Genomic DNA, 26033 nt, shown 5'->3' with positions numbered 1-26033 from the left:
AAAAAGTTAATAAAAAGAGGTTAGGATATTTTAATAATGGGTTGAATGGAAAACCAATGAGTGAATTTATAGGTCTATGCTCTAAGTTAAGTTTAAGTTTTTAGTTATAAAATAGATGAAGTTGAAAACTCTTATAATAAAGCAAAAGGTGTGAGTTACAGAAATTTAACTATGGATCATTATAAAAATGTATTACTCTCTGGAACTCCACTATTTGGTAGTATGCAAATGTTTACATCAAGGGCACACAAAATATCAACAAATAGGGTACATAAAAATGTGCTTTTTGCTAATGATAGTAAAACAAAGCGAAAACATAATGAAACATGGGAGAAATACAGATGTTTTATTTTGATCGAGATTGTTGTAAATATAAATAAAACAAAAATAAATTGTAAAAAATATATAATACTTTATTAAAATTGTTAGTATACACATAAAAAAATTGTACATATATACTTATGTAAATATATTTATTAAAAAAAAACAAGAAAAAAAATAATAAAAAAACAAAAATAAAAATTAGATATTACATTGTCTTTTAATTTGGTATTTGTGCTATAAAATGTCAATATTTTTTTTTCATTAGTGGACACTGGTTGGGCTCATTTTTATGGTTCTATATACCCTATTATTGTAATCAAATATCAAATTTTTGTAAATATCTATCCACTTATATTTCCCATTGAAACTAAACTCAAGCCACATTGCCTCTTTGAGTGTTCTATTAAAACGCTCGACAATTGATGCCTTAAGAGTGCTGAACGTCGAATAGTGATTTATTTCATAACGTTTCATTAATTGTTTAAATTTTGTAATAAAAAACTCTTTTCCATCATTGACCTGATTTTAAGATTTTCTCCATTGCTTGGGAAACATCATTGGCATTTTTTGATTGCAGTGTTTCACCCCAAGCAAATTTAGAAAACGTATCAATTACATTTAATAAGTAACGATAACCCTTGTTAGATGTTGAATAACCCCCCATTTTAACCAAATCTGCTTGCCACAGATCGTTTATTCCCTTCGTAATGACTCGTCTTCGTTGAAAATGTTTACGAGACGGTCCGTGCAACTCATTTACAATTGCTCATTTAATCATTTTCTTCGAATTGGTGTATAGGCTACACCTTCTATTTCAATTGTTGTCTTTTTTGGTATCGCTGTCGGTTTTGTTACATACTTAAAAATATAGTTCTCAATATCTTTTATCTTTTCAAGAACTTTCTCAAATATTTGATCAGTACTATCTGCTCTCTTGTTATAGACCCCTATTTTATTTTCAAGATTTGAAATTTTTGTTAGTTGAGGTTAATACTTTGACTTACAAGTTTTCTTAGGTCTTCCCCCAACTTTCTGACACACTCATCTGTATATTGTTTTGTGGTCAAGTCATTCTCATCTAAGGGCTTAATAGCGTTCTTATACCCGTTACTCGTAGAGTAAAAGGGTATACTAGATTCGTTGAAAAGTATGTAACAGATAGAAGGAAGCGTTTGCGACCCTATAAAGTATATATATTCTTGATCAGGATCAATAGCGAAGTCGATTGAGCCATGTCCGTCTGTCCGTCCGTCCGTCCGTCCGTCTGTATGAACGCTGAGATCTCAGGAACTATAGCAGATACAAAGTTGAGAATAAGCATGAAGATTCTTGAGGTCCCGGGACAGCGAAAATTTATTACAGCATCCTGCCACGCCCACTCTAACGCCCACAAATCGCAAAAAACTAAAATTGCAGAAATCTCAGGAATTATTGGAGTTAGAAAGTTGAAATTCAGAAAGCATAATCTTTAGATGCCAGCGCATCTTATAGTAGTAATACTATCCGGCCACACGTACCTATAAGCCCACAAGGTTCAAAACCTAAAACTATAACGCCCACCAAACCCGAAAAACCAAAAATGCCAAAATCTCAAAAACTATAAGAGCTACACAATATCTATCGATTTACCAAAGATTTTTCAAATCGGAACATTATTTCGCTACTTATGAAGAAATTAAGGTTATATGGCCTCACATGGGCAGTGACGTCACTATAAGCATACTCAACATACTTCCTCTGACAATAGGTGGCGCCTCGTGAATTTTCACTAGCAAAATAATATTTTAAAATTTTGTAAAACAGTAACGGGTATCTTATAGTCGCGGCTATAGCGTTTCCTCTTGTTAGTTCACTTCTCCCAAGTGTTAATACATTATCTAAACTTTTTTTAGGTCCGTAAGCCTTGTCCAATATATTTTCCCGACTCAAATGACTAATATTAAAATCATAATTTTTATTATTTATCTCGTCTTCTATATTTATATCTTCCCTCATTTCATTTTCTTTTGTAGGCATTGATATAGCTTCCGGCTCACTCCCTTTATCCACATCATCATTATATGTTTCGCCTTTCTTTCCTTTTTCAAAAACATTTGTTTGTGAAAAGAAATCATTATACGAATCACTATCATTCATAGATCGGTATTGAGATAAGTTTCGTTTTGTCTGATATTGTCTCCCATTGGGTGTATAGTACAGATCATCGTCATCTGTCATATCATTCTCATACTTTTCATTTTCGTATAATTCACGTTTAGCCTTGGCTCCTACATTTGTTTTTAAAAATGTTTGCTTTTTATTTTCGTTAACAAGTTCATGTAAAGATTCTGTAATAGGTTTAAATGTTTCCTCCAACTCTATAACACTTTGATTCTTTACATGTTTTAGGTCATCAAACTTCAAGGCAGATCTCGCTTTTGTTAACTGAGCTAACACATTCATTATTGAAACCTGCATAAATTTAGATAAAGTAAATTTTAAAAAATTTATGAAATCTGTTTGAAATTAATCTTCAGTTACCCGATCTATACTGTTTAAAAAATTGGTTTTTTATTTCTTTTTTATATATTATTTACTTATTTCTAAATATAAATCATCATTTTTTTTATGAATATTAAATTTCCCATCAACCATATTTAATTTTTATTATTTTTTTCTGTAAATTATATTGGATCGTACCTAGACTCATCTTCTTTTCCTGTAGAGCATTGATAAGATTTTGGCAACATGTACATCAAAACTCCATAATCTAATTCGCATTTAACCTGATCACCCCAAAACATCCAGCGTTCTCGTCTACAGGCCTGCGGCGTGAGTAAACATTGTGACTTGATCATGTAACAGTGCCTCTAGAGAAAAAAAATATGAATAGTCAGTCCATATCCAAATGATTGGGTAGACGTTCTACCTTAACTCCTACTTTACATACATACATATAATTCTTTATCTTCACATTTTTACATTAAATTTCAATTTGTTAATTAGGCTACATTAAACTCATTTTGTAGAATTAGGACCAATTAGGAGTAAGGGTTTAGGTTAATCATGAGTCTGAAGAAGAAGCAATTATGTTTTTGTATTGAATTTTGATATTGTAAATTAAGTAAATTTATAATTTTTATGGGCACCTGAGCTGATCGATTTCAATCTAGATGGGTAAGGTCAGCAGCAATTCGTTGTTGATTCTTTACAGGAAGGGCGTGCAAAGCAGAAGAACCTCACCACCTTAGTTCTTCCAACAGCAAGGTTTCCTGTCTCGACTTCGTATCCTTCCAGAGGAATGTAGCCCCTTTCCTAACTCTGTCTACAAATTTTTATTGTGTGGCGGTGATGCTGATTAGGAAGTAACCGACCCCCTTGCCTCTTCCCTGAGCTAGGCCGTTCCCGTAGGCAGAGTATGCAACCAGTCGGTATCCACTACACCGTGTTCGTCACAGAACAAAATGGCGCCCAACGTGGGGCTAGCAAAACATCTAGCTAAGCAATAAACATAACACCAAATCGCAGCCCCTGCTCTCACGAGCTGACCTCCAACCTATCCTAACAGTCAGCCGTCCAAACAAGTTTCTTTAGTTTCAGAAAACCCTTCTTTTTGATTCCACTAGGACTGCTGTGTTTTGGGAAATCCTTAGAACCAGACCAGGGAACAAACTAAGGATTAGGAAAGATGTTTCTCTTGAAATATCCTTTTGTTTATATATGTATTTAAGAAACAAGGAGTCGAGACTGTATTGGCTGGAAAGTTTCAGCAATAACTCCTTCTTATCAACTCATCAATCCATAAATATTCATAAATTCGAGAATTGTAATTGTTGGAAAATTCAGCAATACCTCATTTTTCAATATTTTGGCTTCAATTTTTACCCTTTATTATTGACAGTAAGTTGCCTATATGAAATTGAGAATTATATTGGTTGGAATATTCAGCAGTATACTCTTTCATTTATCGTAACGAGCACCTCAGGTTGTTTTAGATTCAATAGGAATATGAAGAGACAGACAGAAAACCTTGTAATATATTAAATGAAATCGATACAGCAAAGGATAAGCCCCAGATAGCCCATAAAATTCAGGTTTCCGAAATTAAATAGGGAAAAATAATAGAACCATTATCAATCAGCTAAATAATAGCACGCGAGGATCACAAGACTCTACCTTAGAAGTTCCGAGGGGTCAAAATGGATCCAATTTAAACTCGCGAACAGGTGCCGTTCCTAGAACTCGCCCGAACACCAGACCTGCCACAAGGTCAACCTCAGCCGTATCCAATAATGGTCCGAGCACCGCCTCACAAGCTCACCGTTCACCACGTGCTGGAGGTTTGCAAAGGGCGACTAGCATTTCAGAAGGTAGAATTCAGGAACTCATAACAAATGCCTTAGAAGCATACCAAACCCAACTCTCTTCGACATTATCAGAACAAATAAGTCTGGCAATGCAAAACCTTAACATACCTACTTCTCAAAGACAATCACTTGAGTGGGATTCGGAATTACCGACAGCCGACCCATTACAAAGTCAGCTTTTCGATAATCATGTGTCAGGTAACCATAACACATCCGACAATCGTTCACTGGAGAATCGTAGAGAGAACCACACCATCAGACCTGACCAGATTTCAAGTTTAATTGTTCACTGGAAGTTACAATTTTCCGGCTCACCAAAAGACATATCCGTAGAAGATTTCATATATCGAGTGAATACGTTAACACGTCGCTCATTAAATGGGAACTTTGATCTTTTGTATCAGTACGCGAATTTGTTGTTTGTAGGCCCAGCTCTAACCTTCTTTTGGCGATGCCATAGGAGTTCAGAGGAGATGAATTGGCGATTACTCTGTTCTCGGTTAAGGGAACGATATAAAGACCAACGATCAGATCAGGACATTCGAGCCGCGATGCGTAGAAGAAGGCAGGGAAATAGTGAATGTTTCGACGATTTTCTTGACTCCATCCAAGCCATCGCCGATGCGCTATCTGAACCCATGTCAGACTCAGAGTTGGCTCAGACAATAAGAAACAACCTAAGATCTGACCTAGGACACGACCTTTTACATATAGAAACCCCAACTATTGCTACTTTACGCCAGCACTGCCACCGTCATGAGAGTTCTTCAACAATCTCAGAGCTAAAAATAGTTCACGTTATCCACCGATAAGGCGGAACATAAATGAGATTTCTTTAGAGGAAGAGCCCGAAGAATCCTCGCAAGGAAACCAACCACAGATTTCGGCGATTCGAAATGAGAATCGAACGTAATGCTGGAATTGTGACACATTAGGTCATCGATTCAAAGATTGACCTAAGCCTCATCGAGTATTTTGCTACGGGTGTGGCGCGATAAATGCTTATAAGCCCACTTGCCCAAACTGCTCCCAAAAATCGGGAAATTTCCAGGCGGACAACCGTGCCAATCCGAGACCGGAGTATCAATCAACTGTAAGCATAGCAATTCCCGACCACCCAAAACAGACACCTGACAATTCCCATGACCGACATATCAAGCCATATCATGTTCGGTTAAGAGAATACAATGAAATCAGACGAAGAATATTTACAAACGATAGTTGTAGGACAAAGAAAAGTCGCGCAGCAGCACGACTTCGGGAATTCTGGAGATCAAAACATGGCTACAATAGTTGCGTAATATCAGCAATTAGCAAAGTATGCAATGACATCCGTCCGTTCACAAATCTAGTTGTGTTTGTTGTAGTGGGGCGGTGTTGCCGGAAAAAGATGCCTCTTGATGGTGGTGGAAGTCGGGGGAGTCGTGGAATCGCCCGTCTGCTTTATTAACTTCATACAAGAAAACTGATTTAACTTAACTTAGCATAAGAAAAAGACGATCGCCGACGGCCAACCGCTGCAGTTGGACCCGAGAGAGCGAGAGTGCAAGATTGTGCAGAGAGGGGCGAGGGCGGATGCGCCCTTCAGCGTGGATGCGCTCTTCAGCGCGGATGCGCTCTTCACGCGCTCTTCTTCGGCGGCACATTGGCGCCTCACCTGAGCATCCCGCCCCCCTTGCAATCACTCGGGTTGCAACAGCTCCCTCGTCGCTACGGTTGGTGACAGGCTCCGGACACGACCCATCCAAAAACGGTGCTCTGGGCCACCCGGGCCACCCTGGGCAGCCCGTCCTGGATCTTCAGGAACCCCGGCTGTATGATACGCGGGTACATATCCGCGCCCAGGACAACGGAGATCGTCGCTGGCAGATAGAACCGCTCATCCGCCAATGTCACGCCTCGGAAGTGGGCACGCACCGCCTCGCTCAGCTCTCGAGACGGCGTACGAACGCGCACGTGAGGCTCGATTTTGAAAACGACCTCCAGCCGAACGCTATCATCCGTTTTGGAACCCACGGTGGCCGAACAAACTTGTTCGTCACCCACGCTGGTAGTGGGCAGACGGAAGCACGCCGCTAGCGATGCGTCGATGCAGCTCGAGGGCGTACACGGGTCGATAAGGGCCCCCGTGTTGAAGATCCGGGTCCCGGTGTCAATGCGCACTAGCGCGGTCGGCAGAACGTTGACGCTGTTCCTCTGCAGCAGCGACGATAGGGTGGGCGCAGCGGCTGCGTCCTGCGGGGTCCCTTGGCAAGAGGCGGATAGTTGCCTAGGCGCGAATGACGCGGTGGACGGCACCCGATGAGTAACGGACGAAGGCCGTGGAGCACCTGAAGCTTGCCGGCCAGTGGCGAAGAATGCTGAGGAGCTGCCGACGAGCGCCGTGAAGTCGATGGCCGTGGACCGGCTTGTGAGTCCGGCCGAGAAGCAACCGAACCGCGCCGGGAGTTGACGGACGACGGCTAAGCGCCAGCTGAGACACTCCGTGTACTGTCTCCCACGCTCCGTGAACGGTGCTCCTCTTGACGCGGCTGGCGCCGAGCTTGCGGCTTCTCTACGAGGTGCAGCAGCGAGTGGTGATCCTGACCACACGTTCTACAGGAGTCCCTACGCTGGCACGATCCGTCGGAGTGCTCGTGAGCCAGGCAGTTGGAGCAATACAGGTTCACGAGAACCGCCCGGAGCCGCTTCTCGGCGCTGAGACGTAGAAAGCGCCGACATTGCTTCAAAGGATGGATCCCTCTGCAGACTCGGCATCGGTAGGACTGTGTACCTCGAGTACATCTGCTTTCCAGTGACTGGGCGCTGCGTGGACGTGGCGACATCGTGCTGAATATGACTGGCGGAACTATGATGGAGAAACAAAGCAGCGTTATCAGAATTGGTGTGAAGTTCGACTTGGAATTACGGGCAGAGCTACGAGACAGCACAATGGACAGGGACATTGGAAAGGAAGAAACGCATAATTATTGTGGGCAGGCGAACGCGTCCATCGGAAGAAGGACGACCTTAGCGACGGGCCGCTTGACGAGCCCTCGCGCGGTGCGGATGTCAATCACGCGTATCATCGGATCCTGGATACACCGCGTCAATCCTGCCTAATCGCCACTCATTGGACGGAAGGTTGTCCTCCTTGATGACCACCATATCCCCGACGCGGAGATTCCTCGTAGGGGCACGCCACTTGTTCCTCTTATGGAGCTCCTTGAGGTACTCTTCCTTCCATCGCAGACGAAATTGCTGTTGAAGAGCCTTCAGGTGCTGCCAGCGATTAATAATTGACGTAGTATCCCCCTTTAGCTCGTGTTCGACCGTGACGAGAAGAGGACCTCCCACCAGAAAGTGCCCGGGTGTAAGAGCCATCAGATCAGCAGGGTCTTCGGACATTGGCGCGAGCGGCCGCGAATTTAGGCACGCCTCGATCCTCGCCAGGAGAGTAGCCAGCTCCTCAAAGGTGTATTTCCGTGTGGCGGTGGACTTGTAGAACAAGGTCTTGAAGCTCTTGACGCCTGCCTCCCACAGGCCCCCATGTGGGTGGCTCCCGGAGGAATAATATGCCAGAGAAGCTGCTGGTGACTGTAGGCACCTGTCACAGCCCCTTTTAGGCTCTGGAGAAAATCGCGAGATAGCAGGGCAGCTGCCCCCACAAAGGTCTTCCCGTTGTCCGACTGTACTTGACGGGGGCATCCTCTCCGGGACACGAACCGAGCGAAAGCAGCCAGAAATTTCTCGGTCGTAAGGTCCGACGTAGGCTCTAAATGGATGGCCTTAGTGGAGAAGCACACAAACACCAACACATACCCCTTTGTGATGAGGCAGGCTCGCCCCGTATAGTTCTTTATCTCAAAAGGACCGGCATAATCCACACCTGTGTACGTGAATGGGCGCGAGAAGGACGTCCGTTCCTTTGGTAGCTCTCCCATGAGTTGCGTCTGCAACTTCTTCTTGTGGATGACACATACCTTACAAGCATAGACGACGGACTTGACCAAATTCCTCACCCTTGGAATCCAGAATTTGGCCCGAATCAGGCGGATCATATGCTGATTGCCACCGTGCAGAGTGATGCGATGCGTAAATTGAACAAGGAGTCGAGACAGATGGCAGTCGTATGGAAGGATTATCGGATGTCGTTCGTCGTATTGGAGAAGTTCAGAGGACGTGACCCGGCCGCAGGCTCCCATAAGGCCTTGCGAATCCATGAAGGGACGCTGATACTGGACGCTTTTCGCTTAAGCAGCCCATTTCAGAGACGAAGTGTCTGCGCTGAGTGACGGAAACTAGAAGACGTTCAGCCGACGTAATCTCATTAGCAGTCAGGTGCTCTTCGAACGGAGAGCGTATCTTCCGCGCGCGCTGGATGAAGCGACAAACATAGGCAAGGACTCGTAGTGCCTTGTCAAGTGTGGAGAAACGTTCAAGGAGATCTTCGGGGGGCGCCTTCGCGACATGGACCTTGACTGCTCGCTTCTCGAGTTCAGTCACGGGTGCCTCGTTGCCTTGAGTGGGCCACTCGCTGCGAGGCCCTCGCAGCCAGCCAGGCCCGTGCCACCACAACTGGTTATCCGCAAGGTCTTGGAGAGCTACGCCTCGGCTGGCGAGGTCCGCAGGGTTCTGCTCGGAGCGGACATGTGCCCATTTCTGCACGTCGGTGAACTGGGCGATCTTGGCTACCCGGTTGGCCACGAACTTTGTCCACTGACACGCTGGCTTCTGCAGCCATGCGAGGACAATAGTCGAGTCCGTCCAACAGTATGGGGCAGATGCGGGCCCTGGCATCTTTGGCAGAACGGCGGTGGCCATTTCCGACAGCAACAAGGCGCCGCACAGCTCTAACCGAGGGAGCGACACCGTTTTATCTGGGGCCACTCGAGTCTTTGCCGTCAGCAGGTTCACTATGACCGCAGACCCAACCTCGACACGGACGTAAATTGCTGCGCTGTACGCCTTCTCTGAAGCGTCGCAGAACCCGTGATGCGCGACCCTTAGGTGTGGTCGGAACGCGACCCATCGAGGAACACGAATCTGATCGAGCACCGAGTAATTCTCCAGGAAGTCAACCCATCGCTGACAGAAATCTTGAGGGAGGGCGTCGTCCCACCCCAGATCCAGAAGCCAAATGTCCGGCATGAACATTTTTGCCCGGACAATGAAAGGAGCGAGCCAACCTGCTGGATCGAACAATTTGGCAATTTGGGAGAGGACTTGGCGCTTCGTGAAGGACGAGCCGCAAGTCAACTCTGGCGGAACAAAAAAAACTCATCGCTCGTCGCTTTCCAGCGCACGCCGAGTGTCTTGGCCGTGCTCTCTGCATTGATGTCGAGGAAATCAGCACGAAGGAGGTGGTCGCTCGGAATGTCGGCCAGGATCGCCTTGCTATTCGACGTCCATTTCCTCAGTGGAAACCCTGCTGACTCTAGGGCGCCCTTTAGCTCCCGAATCACCACTTGGGCTTCGGTTTTGGAGTCTGCCCCCGCGAGAACGTCATCAACGAACATAAAATGCCGGATAATTTGGCTTGCCTGCGGGTACTTCAACTCTTCGTCGTCAGCGAGCTGCTGCAGGACACGGATCGCTAGGAACGGGGCACAATTGACACCGAAGGTAACCGTTTTTAATTCGTAATCGCGGATCCCCCATCGGGATTGCGAAACAAAATACGTTGGAGCGGAGTATGCTTGGGGTCTATCCAAATTTGCCGATACATCTTCTCGATGTCGGCGTTGAAGACAAACCTAAAGTATCGCCACTTTAGGATTTGAATCGTCAGGTCGGATTGTAAGACCGGGCCCGCGTAAAGAATGTCGTTCAGACTGGTCCCGTTTGTGGACGGGCTCGAAGCATTGAAGACTACCCGCACCTTGGTGGTCGTGCTTTCGGGCTTGAAGACGGCATGATGTGGGAGGTAGTAGGTAGCGGAACTGCTCGTGGGAGAGACCTCGGTCATGTGGCCTAAGTCGATGTATTCCTGTATTACCGAGTCATAGCGGGCCTTAAGGGGCGGATCCCTCTTTCAGGCGCTGCTCATTACGCAGGAACTGAGCAAGAGCAAAGGACCGTAGCCGACAGCTCGGAACCCTTCTGCTCGGGGCCGCGTAAGGAGCGTCACAACGTACTTGCCACACTCGTCTCTTCTCGTCGTCTGGACAAAATTGTGCTCGCAAACTGAATCCGATTCCGAATTAATCTGTGTGGGCACATCCTCCACCACCCAAAATTTGGTGAGGAGCTGATCCAGCGACTCACCGAGGCTACGGGCAACTCGTGTGGAAAAAAAGGACACGCTGCGAGGGTTGGCTGGAGATAATGGGACTTCCACTCCAAAAATGGTTTCCTAGACCGAAATTGACCCGCAGATGTTAGCCCTGGTATTACCGAGGAGAATGTCAGCTCCTATTAACACATCGACTTGGGAGCTTTCAAAGAAGTTGGGGTCCGCCAGGGGAATGTCGGGCAGCTCCTTGCCTTGCGGGCAGATCCCGCGGAATCGGATATGATGGCAGATTTCCTGCCAACTGAGGAAGAACGTAAGCCGCAGTCTCTAATTGCAATCCGGGTCTAGACGGCGACCGAATGGAGAAATGGCACAATTTAGTAGACTGCGCGGAAATGGTCTGATTAAGACCGGACACTTGGGCTTGAATAGTCTTGAAGGGAAGCTTGACAAGGTTGAACAGTCGTTCAGTTATGAACGTCGCTTCGGACCCTGAGTCTATCAGTGCTCGTGCCTGGAAACTGCACCCCAGATGGCACACATTGATAAGGGCGGCGGAGATTGCCCGGAGCCACTAGGCCTAACGTCGTCGATGGCCTCCAGACTGCGATGGCGCTCTGTCAGGAAGTTATCTAATTCCTTCCATATTGGAATTTCGGCCTTATTATGTACGGATTGCTCCCACATAGAAAGTGTGACCTTGGGGAGCTTCGAGGAAATCATAAAGACCAGGAGACAATCCCACGCCTCAACATTGATGGCGGACATTTCTAGGGCTGTCAGACAACTCTGAATGGTGGCTTGCAGTTCCCTCAGCGCGACCCCGGACTCTTGAGAAATAGCCTGGAGGTTGAAAAGGATCTTCAACTGGCTATTGACTAACAGCCGCCGATTCTCAAAACGGTCTGTGAGGCTTTGCCACGCTGCGACAAACCCCTCATGGGTAAGCGGAGCCTTAGCAACAATGGCGTGTGCGTCACCACTTGTTTTGGACAGCAAGTGGAACAACTTCTCTACCGGGGTGAGCCGCGAGTTTTGGATATAAATGGCCGTAAACAAGTCTCTAAAGGTGGGCCACCGAAGATAATCACCCGCAAAGACCTCGGTATCCACTGGAGGTAACCGGCAGCCTGTAGACGCGGGCGTGTGGACATTGACGGAGCCTCGGATTGGAGGAAATTTCTCCCGAAGCTGGGCTATACACCTCGAATATACGGAGTAACAGTAGCTGTACTTCACAGCACTTCTCCCAGAGTGCCCGGAATTTGGTCTCGATGGACTTCGCACATGTATTGGGAGCCTATTTGCCGTTTTCTGGGGCGCCCGGGGTATTTATGTTGGCCTCAAATTGGCTAATTCGATCTGTTGTGGCGATGAACTTTTTTCAGCGCCACTTCGACCGCACTTTGAGCCATTTTTTACAACGGAGCGAGTCTGCCTCTGTGAAGGATCGGGGATTGTATTGACGTTTTCGTCACTCTTTGCCCTTGAATGGCCCTGGTCGCCTTAGGCTTCAAAAGAGGCGTCCGCGGAGATGCGTGATTGAGATCTGTCCAAACTGATGGCTGGGATCGGACGCGGATTTTTGTCGTCTCCCGTGGGCATTCTCAAAAATCAATTCGCTGGTCAGCGCTTGTCGACTGACTTGCGTAATAGGTGGCTCGTTCGAAGCGGTGCCCGGTCACTCTAATGTGATGAGAACGATGAGATCGCGGATGAATTGCGATCACAAGGAACTAGTGGGAACTAGCGGCGCCTAGTGAAATGGCGTTTTTTTTAAAAACAGATTTTATTTCAATTTAATTTTATCATGTATTTATTTCCTGAAATTGGAGGCAGAAAAGTATGTAATATATATGTATGCAAGTATGTATATATGTTAGGGCACGTGAGGCCTAGGTTGGCACAATGGAGCATTGATAAGTGGACTGTATAACTGGAGGAACAGAAAGCTGTGGTGTGTAAAAAAAACACTGATTGGGAAAAAAAATATTACGCCAGCGGCGGACTGTGGCCATCTGGCCAATATTAATTATGCCTTATTTTTGTCACCACACAATTCCACTGTTCACTTGGTCAATTTTTCGGGGATTAATTTCACCAAAAAAAAATGTATGGTTGTATGTATGTATATTATATTTATATTATATGTATGCACATATGCCTCGACCGTTGGCAATCGAATAGCGGAATTGCAAATAACAGGGAGGCCGAAAACGGCGAGGAATATGGCGAAATACACAAAACGGAGTCGGATGGAAAAATTTGCGGAAATCTCACACTGCCGTTGTGTCGGAAAACTCGGACTTGGAGTTGACACGGAAGGAAAAAAAATCTTGCAGCAGTGTGAACGAAATTTAATGTTCGGACCACTGCTAAAGACCGGCAGAGAGACGGAGACGGAAAAAATGTCGTACTTATCTTTTGGCGGAACACTGCCGGGAGCTGCAGGTAGAAAAAGTATCCAGAATATCCAAAATATCCAGAATATCCAAAATATCCAGAAGATCCGGCTCGAAGGACCAAAATGTTGTAGTGGGGCGGTGTTGCCACAAAAAGATACCACTTTGTTGTAGAGAAGATGAAGTCGGGGGCGTCGTGGAGAAAGGTCGTCAGCTTTATTCACTGCATACATGAAAACTGTCTTAACTTAGCTTAGAATAAGAAAAACGATCGCCGACGGCCTACCGCTGCAGTTGGACCCGAGAGAGAGAGAGTGCAAAATTTGTGTAGAGAGGGGCGAGGGCGGATGCGCTCTTCAGCGCGGATGCGCTCTTCAGCGTGGATGCGCTCTTCAGCGCGGATGCGCTCTTAAGTTCAGATGAGCATCGGCACAATGGCCGCTCACCGAAACACACCGGATAACGGCAGCTACAAGATGTGTGTTCAAAAAGTAAGGTGACTCTTCAAATTTCGCGAATTTCAAATTTTTCGATTATCGAAACCTTTTAGAAGTTATACGAGGTGTGTTCAAAAAGTAAGGTGACTTTTCAAATTTCAAATTTTTCAAATTTTTCGATTATCTTCAGTTTTGGGAACAAGAAAAAGTCACATGGGGCCAAATCCGGTGAATATGGTGGCTGAGGCATTATTGTGGTGTTGTTTTTGGCCAAAAAATCCAAATCCTTTGATCCATATTTTTCGATAGCAAAAAATCGCCGAGCTCGCAAAACAACTTGTAACTTTACGCCTCTCACAACCAAACAAAAGAGGATGTTCCATTGAAACTTGGTACAGATGTTAGGGAAGAGTGTACCAATATAACAAAACAAAAAAATCGATAATCGAAAAATTTGAAATTCGCGAAATTTGAAGAGTCACCTTACTTTTTGAACACACCTCGTAATTGGAATTGCCAGATTGTTGCTAAACTACACGCTTAATACCAACTTTGTTTTACCTTTAGTTACCGAGATCTTAGCGTTCCTTCAAAACCCGAAAACCGTCTTTTGAGCTAGGTGGGCGTAAGAGTGGACGTGGCAGGATAATGCGCTGCCATTTCAAGATGATTATTTTAATGCTCAATTCCAGTTTTCTGGCTCTTATGAATTCTGAGGTATTGGCGTTGCTAGATTGTGGAAAAAATAATACACTTTGGTGGCAACATTGAAAACTACACGCTTAATTCAAACCTTGTTTCACCTATAGGTACCGAGATCCCAGCGTTTCTTTTGAGCTTGGTGGGCGTAAGAGTGGACGTGGCGGGATAATAGTATAAAAAAATGCCTCTTTGAGCTGCGGTGGCATTTAACTTTATAGCTCTTATAGTTATCGTAACGTTATCGTTATGTTTTAAACCATCTTAGCCCTTAAATTAAGCTTATATAAAGCTTCCACAAGTAAATGTTCCTGCCAAGCCAAAAAACTAACATCATCCGATATTCTTTCGTACCAGAACACCATAGGCTTACGCACTAAGCTTTTAATTTTTTTCTCGGTAAGCTTGGCTATCTCCAGAAATTCTTACTTCTGAAGTTTTTCCTAGTAGGTACACAATATTTAAGCTTGACCGATCTTACGGAAATGGTGGTGGGGTCCTAATTTCTGTGGACTCTAAACTCGTTTCCGTGGTGATTAATCTTCAAACTGGAGACTTAGAATTTATCTCAGTAAAAATTTTATTCGATCTGTGCTCCCTCTCTGATTCGGACGTCGTATCCATATCCAGAGCTCCACCTCTCACATACCCTGAAGATCCTTATCATCCCACATTAAATCTTGTGATCGTTACGAGTCTATGTACTTAGCCTAAGAACAATTACGCTGATAAGAAAATTCGACATTTTCGTAAAGCCAAATTCAAAACATCCTAATACAGATGCTATCGTCCCAACAGTCAATGTAATCGACGTTCGAATAACAATGCTAACGGCGTTTCATGGCACAAACTGGAAATAACACGATTAGTGCAGGAACATAATCGACATTATGCTGCTGGCAGACACACATATAATAACTAAATACAACTTTCATAAAGGAAGCAATGCGATATCCAGAATTGACGATCCGGACGGCAAAGCGTAAGGTGAAACAGGCATTTTAATAAAAGACCCCATCAAGCTCGATTTTCACCAATGTCTTGCAACAAACTACCTATTAGCCACGTTGATAGCCCTATAGTCACACGAGAACACCTTGATTTAGCTTGTCGGAGCAGCAAAACTTTCAAAACCAAAGAAGACATATGAATCGACAAATCCGTACCAATTTACACACACTAAATGATGCTCTATGTGCTCTGTTTCTCGAGTCGGGCAGCGAGTCAGCGAACCCGGACACTCGTTTGTGGGGATGAGCGTACCCATTACACTATCTTAAGCAACTCCAGCTTCTATAGTGTAATCCTCCGATTTTATATCGTTACCTAACAATGATAAGGTTCACTTCTACTGTGGCAGTTCGTCTTTAATTTTATGCATGAGGCCATCTAGACATACTCTATCGAAATCGATGCATATTTCAGCTGTTATCCGGTTAACTTGCTCGATTGTGGAATGCCTATCGCGGAATCCAAATGAATATGCGGGGATAAAGTTTTGGGCTCTGATGTAAGGTGTTATGCAAGAAAGCAGGCCATTCTAGAAAAATTTTTAGAGACATGGTAGCAAACTTATTTGTCTGTATGATGGTGGATTCATTTTGTGTTTTTAGGCTTTATAATCATTATAAAGATGAATTTTTCTGTTGTAATAGTGTTTAATAGTGCTTAATGAGGTCAGCACTTTCCACCGTGAGGCTTTGCCGCTGTATATAAGACCATTTTATATGTTTAGAGAATGTGCTGCTTTAACTCTCTGCATTCGACTCCTGAGCTCCTCATTGGGCCTCTGATTTTGCAGTGTGAATTTCCCCGCAGATTTCGCATTTTCTGATATTTGGATCATCTATCTTGTGGTGTCTCCATACTCCTGGCAGGGCAAGCATTTTATTGGGCCATTCAGCTTGTGAAGTTCTTCCACTGGAATTTGTTGGTGCAGCAGGTATTGCTGGTTATAAATGGAATGCACTATATATATATATACTATAAATACCCTTCATTGTTTTACAAAATTTTAAAATATTCGGCAGTGGTAACTCTAGCAACTCTAACTCTAAGTATTCTAAACCAAAATATTTTAGCTTTTATAGTTCCCGACATTTTTTGCATTTTTTGTTTCTCGGGTTTTGTGGGCGTTAGGGTGGGCGTGGCTAGATGGAAAAAAAACAATTCGCATTTGGGGCATCATATAAACCTACATCCTTCATAGGAACGCGTGTGAAAGTTATGAAATTATTAACGATTAACTATCGTTTTAATAATTCCAAGCGCCTCTTACACAATTCGGTATGAAGGTCAATAAACTCAATTCGCATCGTTTGTACGGTATTCACTTATACCTGCAAACCAAAGCTGCAGTCAGCATCGGCTTCTGTACATTTCGAAAACTTTTATACAACGCCGAGCGTTACATATTTTCGGTTGCTAAGCGGCGGTTTTTTGTTTTTCGGTTTCGTTCTACCCGCTACTTCTATTCTCGCTTTCGTCACAGTTAGTCAAGTGCATCGGAAAATTCGCTTGGTGACTGCTGAATACTCTTTTCGAAATTACTTCGAAATGTCGCAAGAAAATAAAACAAAACTTGTGAAAAGTGTCCCAGATACTTGCGGCATTAAATACACTTCTACCTGACGATCAGTTAGCCAAGTGCGATGAAAGTGAATTGCAGGTGAGGTTAGAGTTAGTCGAGATGATGAATTCCGACTTTGACTGCTATCAACTTAACCTCGATCGGCTAGTAATCGCGAGGATGGAATCCGCGCATAAGATTTGCCACCGCGTACCGTGACACAAAAGGAAGAATCTGCTGCTACTTAAACAGCGAAAGGAGAAAACCCATGGCAAATTCAATGGAATTGCATGGCATCAGTGCCGCTTTTAAAGTACTACAAATCAGCAACTACGAACGAAATTCTTGACGGTGTTTTGATCCATCTCATCTCTTAGAAGCTGGACCATTGGAACCAGGAGAGGTGGGAGGAGAAGGAAGCTGCCGAATTGGGACAAATTTTTCACATTTTTGGATCTTTGGTAGATCATACACCTAGGATTGACTCCAACTCAGCGCTACAACAAAGCAAAAAGGATGCACCTTGCTTAAATTGCCTACGAAAGGGACACAGCTTACGGCAATACAAATCTGGTAGCTATAGGAACTGCCAATAGAAGCATTATACTCTTCTGCATATGCAATCGAATCCCATTGCATCCCTTCCGTAGCCTGGTCCTGAAGTGCCGCCACATACCTCATCTTTAGTTTCTGTAGCCATGCCCTAACCACCACATGTAGCTTCGTCGCCAAATAATGCCGATTACGTGTTGCTTGCTTCCGGGCCTTACTCGACTCGGACACTCAAATCAACTTCGTAACCTCTCGTTTCGCAAATCAACTGTAACTCCAAATCCATCGCTCAACCATCTCCATATCAGAGATCCGCGAGTCCTCGCTAGCATCCGATGACTCGGTTAAGTCGGGTTTTCAGCTAAATCCGCTAATGCCAAGTACAGCACGTCTCTTGTAGCTGCCGACCTTAACCCATCTGAGTTGGCAATTCACAAAAATCTTGAGCTCGCTGATCCTCTCTTCTACAAAAGTCAGCGCATTGACTTGCTTATTGGAGCAAATTTATTCTTCAAGCTGCTTTGTATTGGACAAATTTGATTAGGTAACAATTCACCCCTCAGACTTGGCTCGATCGTCTCAGGGTGTCTAATGGTAGGAGCCCCTATGCGCTCAACTTCAGTTTCCTCGATTTAAGAGCCCAGCATTCAGTCTGAGTCTGAGTCAATTTCTGACACATTAAAGAGAAGTGGCTCAGATTTTACAACAACCATTTCGAAGGAGGATGCTCTAGGCGAGCACCTATTTCAACTGAAACCTTCCCACCTTCATTTTAAGGCACTCGATGCTAAATCAGCTTGGGATACCCTATCGGATAATTTTTCTTTCAGCTTCTCATTCCCGTGGAAAGACCAGACTGCATCCAAGCGCAGCAATTTTTTGGCAATAGCTACATTCTAGGATTATTGCCCCTATCAACTCCAAGCTAAAGATTTTTATGTAGGTCCTATGGAAGGATAAGCTTGACTGGGATAAATCCCTACCGCAATCTTTGCACTCGTCTTGGTTGAAGCACATGTTACAGCATAACTCATCTTGCAAAATTCAGTAGGAGTCAGAGTCGATTTCTTATACACTAAAGAGATATTTTCCCATATTCTAAAACAACAATTTCGCAGTATGATGCTCTATGCGAGCACCAATTTCAACAGCACTACACTCGGCTGGAATCTAGACAAACGTTGGGATCTGGTTCCTGCCAAAACCAGTTTTGATGTTTTATCTGATCTGAAGTCGCAGTATACAGCCTTCGTTAAGGAATACCTCACTCTTAACCACATGTCTCTTGCATCTAAAATCGCGGCAGCGCATCAATATTATCTGCCACTATTGTGTTTGAAAATTGGATAGCACAATTACACAACTGCGAGTTGTTGTCGATGGTTCAGCAAAGTCAAGTTTGGGATATTCTCTGAATGATTTGTTGTACACAGGGCCCCCAATTTAACCAAAAATCTTCACTACCCTGCTTCCCTTTCGAAGACGTCTGCAAAATGTATCGTTGTGTTTGTATCTCACATCCCCACCAGTTTCTTCAATCTTATCTTATGGCACGATAGGTCGGAAGACGAAATTACGGCACTAAGACTGCTGTTTTTTTTTTTGCCATTTTTGCAATGCTGCAGTTATCCTATGATAAAGAAGCTGAGTTTTCCTTAGCAGCAAGATCATACGTACAAACTTTAACATAGATAATCTAATTTCAGAAGGTGTATCGAAGAGGTTGTTAAAATTCGTCAACAATTTAAGAATCTCTTTGACAAGGGACATTTTCCGAATAAAAAAAGGTGCTCCAACGTGCCTGCCATAGAAAGATGTGTCGGATCGGTAATAAGATAAGATACCGCTATCTTTTCACTCTTCTTTGTTAGAGGGGGATACAGTGGGGATACAGTGACAGGCTGGAAAAACATCGCAGCTTACTGCTAGAAATCTACTTTCAGCTAGACTACTGATACATCTAAACCGACAAGGTTTTGCCATAACAATTAAGTTTCAATGAGGCTGCCATTTCTATAGGAGTAAACCATTTTATGTAATTTAGGTTTGGTTTATTTTTTCATTTGTATTCAAAGTTAAGGTATTTTTTCGGTGTACCGATTCTTCACTTAATAAGTTAAAATGCTAAAAAAAATAGGAAATTTAAAGCGCCATTTTTGCACCCCACAACCAACCCGTAATACAACTTCCATATAACCATCTAATATTGATTCTGATGGATCGCGCGATAAAAATTATCTCAAAAAGTATTGTCTCTATATCCAACATGGGGGACTCATGCTGTTCAAAATCCAAGCCGATGCTGATAAATTTAATAACACAACTGAACTTACCTGGTTTGTAAAATTAAATGTGAGCTTCATAAATTTCTCAATATTGTAATAATTAAAGTACATCTTATACCCACGAACCCAATATGATATTCCTGAAAAAAAATCGTTGACGATCTTAAGACCCTAAAAGTAACTGAAGTCTACAAATTCATTCATAATATTATTATAGACGCAACTGTTTTTCGCGGTTTGTGGGCGTTAGAGTGGACGTGGCCTTATGAAAACTTGTGGGAAGTTGCAGTGGTATGTCTAAAATACATATTCCTAAGCCCAACTTTCTAGCTCTTTTAGTTCCCGAGATTTTTGCATTTTTGGTTTTTCGGGTTTTGTGGGCGTTAGGGTGGGCGTGGCTTGATGGAAAAAAAAACAATTTGCATTTGGGGCATTATAAAAACCTACATGCTTAGTTCGAAAGTTCTATCATTTATAGTTACCACGATATCAGGTTTTCTTGAAAATGCGAAAAACGTCTTTTGAGTTTGGTGTGCGTATGGGTGGGTGTGGCCAAATAATAGTACCAAATCAGCGATTTTAGTTTTCCGTGATTTGTGGGCGTTAGAGTGGGCGTGGCAGGATGCTGAAATAAACTTGCGTTGTACCGGGACCTCAAGAATCCTCATGCTTAATCTCAACTTTGTATCTGATATAGTTCCTGAGATCTCAGCGTTCATACGGACGGACGGACGGACGGGCAGACGGACATGGCTCAATCGACTTCGCTATTGATCCTGATCAAGAATATATATATTAAACTTTATAAGGCCGGAAACGCTTCCTTCTACTCCTCACATACTTTTCAATGAATCTAGTTTACCCTTTTACTCTACGATTAACGGGTATAATAAAAAGAAACGCAATAGTCAAGTGCCGCGACTTTTCCTATTGTCAGAGAAATCATGTTGAGTAACTGATAATGACGTCACTGCTCACGCCTCACGCCTTATAACCTGCATTTCTTTATAAATAGCGAAATATTGTTCCAAATTTCAAAAATTTTTGGTAAATCGATAGATATTAGTGTGGACTTGGCCAGATTAAAGTGGTATCTTAAGGAAAATTTTCTAGCTCTTATAGTTTCCGACATCTTTTCACTTTTGGTTTTCCACGATATGTGGGCGTTAGGGTGGGCGTGGCTAGATCGGAAAGAAACAATTCGCATTTGGGGCATCATAAAAACCTACATGCTTAATCCGAACTCTTCTACAAAATTCGAAGACCGTCTCTCGAGCTTGGTGGTCATGGGCGTGAGTGTGACCCGATAATGGTAGCACGATAACATGCGCTGGCATCTCAAGATTAAACACCTTAATTTCAACTTTCTAGCTCTAATAGTTCCTAAGTCTTTAGCGGTTTTAGTTCTCCGTGACTTTTGGGCATAACTGCTTAAGGACCTCAAGAATCTTCGTGCTTAATCTCAACTTCGTATCTTTTATAGTTCCTGAGATCTCATCGTTCGTACGGACGGACGGATGGAAGTACGGACAGAAAAAACGGACAATCGAATTCGCTATTGATCCTGATCTAAAATATATATATATTATAGGGTCGGAAAGGCTTCCTTCTATCTGTTATATACTTTTCAACGAATCTAGTATACCCTTTTAACGGGTATAATAAGTCCAAAACTCTATTTATCCCCCATAAGCTACTTATAACTTCGTCTATCTCAAACTTCTTAAAAACCCTTAATAATTTACTTAAACCATTTACCATGTCTCTTAAACTAATGCATCTTAACTTCAATGTGTATTTTAATTACTACCACGATCAACATAATTTTATTAATATCTTACATTACCCAAAGGGTTTGTCCTAAACCATCTTTAACTATACATTACGTATGGTAATGAAGTCTATAATTAGCGGTTGTTAATCTTGATTCGAGATACAAAAAATTTTTTACTTTGGCTGCAACTTACTTAGGACACTCTCCCACAAAAATAACTAAGACTATCAAAACTTACATCTTAGAAATAAATATAAGTCCTTAATAAATCGAAACTTTTCACAACTTGCAGTTACTGTCTTACGCAATTTTAAATATTCAATTTGCTAAAATGTTAAGCAATGCCGAAATCATATATTTTAATATTATTAGCGCCACAGTTTTTCGCGCTATAGTAGGCGTGGCCAAATGTAAAAAGAAGAATACGCATCACTGAATACTATTGCTTAATCCTTTGTATCATGTGTAGATACCGAGATCTCAGTACCAGTACCACCTAAATTTGTGGGCGAGGAAGGATTCAGAAATAAACTTTGCTGCGTAGCTCTCTCAATAATATGAATGCTAATTCAAACCTTGTTTGTCCTACAGTTCCAGAGATCTCAGCGTTCATATGGACATGCGTAAAGAAAGACAGACGGACGGACACGCTATCCTATATATTTTATAGAATCGAAAACGCTTCCTTCTATCTATACCATACTTTTCAATGAATACAATAATCCCTTTAACAAGCATAATAACGTACTCAGATCATCGCAGGATTGCCTGATATCAAACTTATACCTTAACTATCTTGCTCTACCAATTCTGTACTATAGGTTACCGAATACCCTATAAACATCCAAATAAACTTCAGTATCCACTCCGAAAATGTATACACTATAATCTACAAGGATAATCTCTGTACCTAGCAAAGAAAACACAACTTATACACAATAAAGGCTAGCTAACCGAACTGCTAAGCTAACCCACCCTGTCACGAGATCATACCTTGAGTACGATAATGCATATTGAACTAAATTAAAAACAAACCACTTGCCACTGGTAGAAACAATTCAAACCTCAAAAAAGCACACTTAGCTCAGTTCATCAGCCTTTTTGGATCTTCCCCTCCCTCACAACACGTAACCAACTTGTCACAACTAATGGCATACTATTTACTATAATTTGTCTTATACAAATGTAAAATCATAAAAAAGATATAATGTTCAATTTTAATAACATCCCTTAATTTCACTACTCCTACACGCTGCCGACTTAAATTCCTGAAAATCCCATTATCAATTGTCGACTTGATATCTATAGTAGTTAAAACATTAAATTCATATAAGCCCGGAGTTATTATAATAGACTAAATGCGTCAAATGCGAAATATACTCTACATTGCAAACAGGTTTAAAGAAGATTTGCAGTGTATATGTTCCAAGATGTTCCAGAAAGAAACAACAACAAATTATACTGCGTTTGATGACGGAATGATGTGGAAAGAGGAAAACGAAATATCAATAGTATAATATCGCCGCGAGCGCACAAAGCTCATGGGCTAGCAAGTTCGTATGCTCCGAGCAATTACATTAACAAATGAGCCCTCAGAGCATAGGCGCTGAGCATCCTTGATGTAGAGCATAAGTTTAACAAGCTGAAAGCCCCAGAAGCTATAGCTTTGGTCCGATATTAAATTTATTGGATTTGTTTCGTTTACTAGAATTAGTTTGTACTGTACTGATGTTGGCTCATTTAAAATGATTATTTTATTTTCATCCATACGACATTGGGAAAGGCTTAAAAACTTTAAGTCGAAGTAGAAAAGTTGTTGAATTTCTGATAGGATTTGTCACTTTACGCAGGCTTTTAATTAATGACCATCTTTCAAAATTAATTAACAATAATCGGTCCAAATTTATGAAAAGTTCTGCTTTAATAGGCATCCCGTGACCGAACTATGGGGTCATTACAGATGCCGTTGAGACAGTGCAAAGTGGTTGGACTTGCACAGAGCCGCGGCCGTAACTATTTCACGTTAAGATATCACTACACATATTTTCAAAAAAAAATTAAACAAACATATTAAACAAATTGTAAATACAAATTAATAACATCGAGCGACTATAAACTATAGCTCACATTGTCCATAGCACTGTGGTAAGGCCGATATCGATTATATAATTATATTATAGCTGAAATTCTTCTTTAACGGAGTGTGTAACGGTCTTCTTTTTAAATCTATAATGATGACTTCAGTATCGATGACAAATATAAGTATAAAGAGAATAAATACATCGGATAAGCGAACAATAGATGCTGTGGCACATCATGTTTTTCAAAGCTAAATATGTTACACCTTGAAATAATCCATTGGTATTTATACAAAAAAAAAATATTACAAATCTTTGCGGCGGATCGTTTGAATATGCATGCTTAATCATTTCAAAATCTTCAAAAATGCTCTATTTTTACTAAACTTCGGTCTGACAAATTTTCAAATTTTCCATTTTCAATAAAATTGTAAAATATCAACAGTCGGCACAGTATTTATTGTATGGGTGTACAAATTGTTGCAAGTTTATTTCTTAATATTTCGAGAAATATGTCTCAAATGAAAGATATACATTTCGAAAATATATTTTAAACATAAAATTAAAAAGTTTTAACTTAAATACTTTAACTATAATTGGGAAACTACATATGTCAAAAAAGGTCTCTAACACATATGTATTCTTTTCGATAACCTCTGTGTGTTTAATTCGATAGCAGAAGTAAGACAGTGTGCATGGATTATTAGCAATGCATATTGTATATTAAATTCAATCATTTAATTTGTTGAAATTGAATAAAACTACAAATGAAATGAGTTCATACAAAGATCCAGACTATTCAATAAGTCGCAACCTACGTCAGAGGCAAAGAAAAATATGCGTAACTAATGAAGATGTGAGAACAAATTCCGAAAAAAGTAAAAAAAAAGGAAAGAAAGGACACAACATTGGTAAAAATAGCGTATATGACGAATACGGAATTATCCGCTTCAACGGGCTAAACATTTGTAGGTAAAACTATAAGTTTAAATGAAAAATAAAAATGGTATGTTTCAGGCGACTGTATGAATCAAGAATGTGGTGGTTGCTGGTATGAATGTCGCAACTGTGGCTCCACTAGGTGTGGGCCTCAATGTCGCTCAAACCGAAAGTTCTTGTATGAGGGCGTTACATATGACGGAAAAGACTTATCTATATCTAATAAATATTATCCTGAATAAGGTAAATTAAAAACAACACAAGAGACTCTTTACACATTGAAATCGAACTTCATATAAATTGCATGCAAAAGTAAAAACATTCTGTTAAGTTTAACTTAAAAAAAATTTGTTACCATTCAATAAAATTTGCATTATTAATAATAGACTAGGTAAAAATACATATAACATTGCAAAGTCTCAGAATAAAAAATAATTGGACGTTTGGCACATGTGCTCAAGAAAGTGCTCATGTTTTTCAATTCTGTATTGTTCTTGGGGAAAACAGTGTTTTGCTGTGATCAACGCTTTTGTATTCGGGGGTATTTTTGCATTCTGGGTATATTTGTTATGAAATTACTGATATCAAATACCTAGCAAGAAATTATTGTTCGAGGTCACCCATGTCTGAACCACCATAACGATACCCCATGTTTTTGTTACATCTGACATGCATATTAATCGATCAGGTCCTACAAAGCGGAATCTCCCAACATGAAGGTTTTGTCTTCATAATAGAAGTTTCAGAATTTCGTTAACCACTTTTTACACATATGTACATATATGTATACAGTTGGTCAATAAAGGATTCGTTGCGAATGTGCCTCTGTGAAAATTGCAATAAATTGCAAATTTTTGTCTATAAAATCTAACACCGAATATGGGAACCTAACGATATAAGGAAAAAAATCTAACGACATCCACGTTACAAGTAACCAATACATTGCTCTGTTTAATTGTGTGCATTTAATTTCGATTTTATATATATCTTTGCATATACTTGAATTTTTCGAGTTAGCTTCGCAGCAGTCTTATTTTTTTTATCGTTTCCCCACTCCACCGACACCGCCACTCGTGCATTGCAGCGGCAATTTGTTGTTCTTATATTCTTATTTGTCTTAACGGAGGACCCTTCCCCGCGAGCCCCTCTCCATGTCATTTGGCTAGGCAACAGCCCAGGTTCGACGACAGATCTGCCTCCGCAATCCCCTCGCTATACTTATTCTTTGATTGGTCAAAACGGCCTCGCCTTACTTATTCTTTGTTTGGTCAAAACGGCTTCAACAAGCTATAGTTCTCTTGGGTGTTTTTGCATACACAGCACCACATAAGTAACCCATTCCGACATTACACATTGGTCCCAATGCCCAATATTTTTGCAAAAACCCATTTTTACGAAACAAAAAAATATATAC

General features: G+C 42.0%; 1 protein-coding gene and 1 pseudogene across 1 annotated transcript; one reads left to right on the top strand and one right to left on the bottom strand.

Annotated features, from left to right (window-relative positions):
* Positions 1-7734: 7734 nt before the first annotated feature.
* LOC121530376 lies at positions 7735-11928 on the bottom strand (annotated as a pseudogene).
* Positions 11929-24345: 12417 nt separating this feature from the next.
* LOC108113003 (ARL14 effector protein) lies at positions 24346-25083 on the top strand. Its single transcript, XM_017223421.2, has 2 exons — positions 24346-24648; positions 24698-25083. Exons 1-2 carry the CDS (start codon positions 24453-24455, stop codon positions 24859-24861), a joined length of 360 nt encoding a protein of 119 aa, XP_017078910.2. The 5' UTR covers positions 24346-24452; the 3' UTR covers positions 24862-25083.
* Positions 25084-26033: the final 950 nt, after the last annotated feature.

This window comes from Drosophila eugracilis, unplaced genomic scaffold (assembly GCF_018153835.1).
Source record: "Drosophila eugracilis isolate 14026-0451.02 unplaced genomic scaffold, ASM1815383v1 contig_647, whole genome shotgun sequence".
Taxonomy (NCBI): domain Eukaryota; kingdom Metazoa; phylum Arthropoda; class Insecta; order Diptera; family Drosophilidae; genus Drosophila; species Drosophila eugracilis.
The sequence above is the reverse complement of the archived record's forward strand: the minus strand, read 5'-3'. Positions and strand labels throughout refer to the sequence as shown.

Bases quoted from the DNA above. Each gene is read 5' to 3' on its own strand.
- LOC108113003 (XM_017223421.2), top strand. From the start codon at position 24,453: ATGAGTTCATACAAAGATCCAGACTATTCAATAAGTCGCAACCTACGT. The intron at 24,649-24,697 runs GTAGGTAAAACT...GGTATGTTTCAG, and splicing joins CTTCAACGGGCTAAACATTT to GCGACTGTATGAATCAAGAA.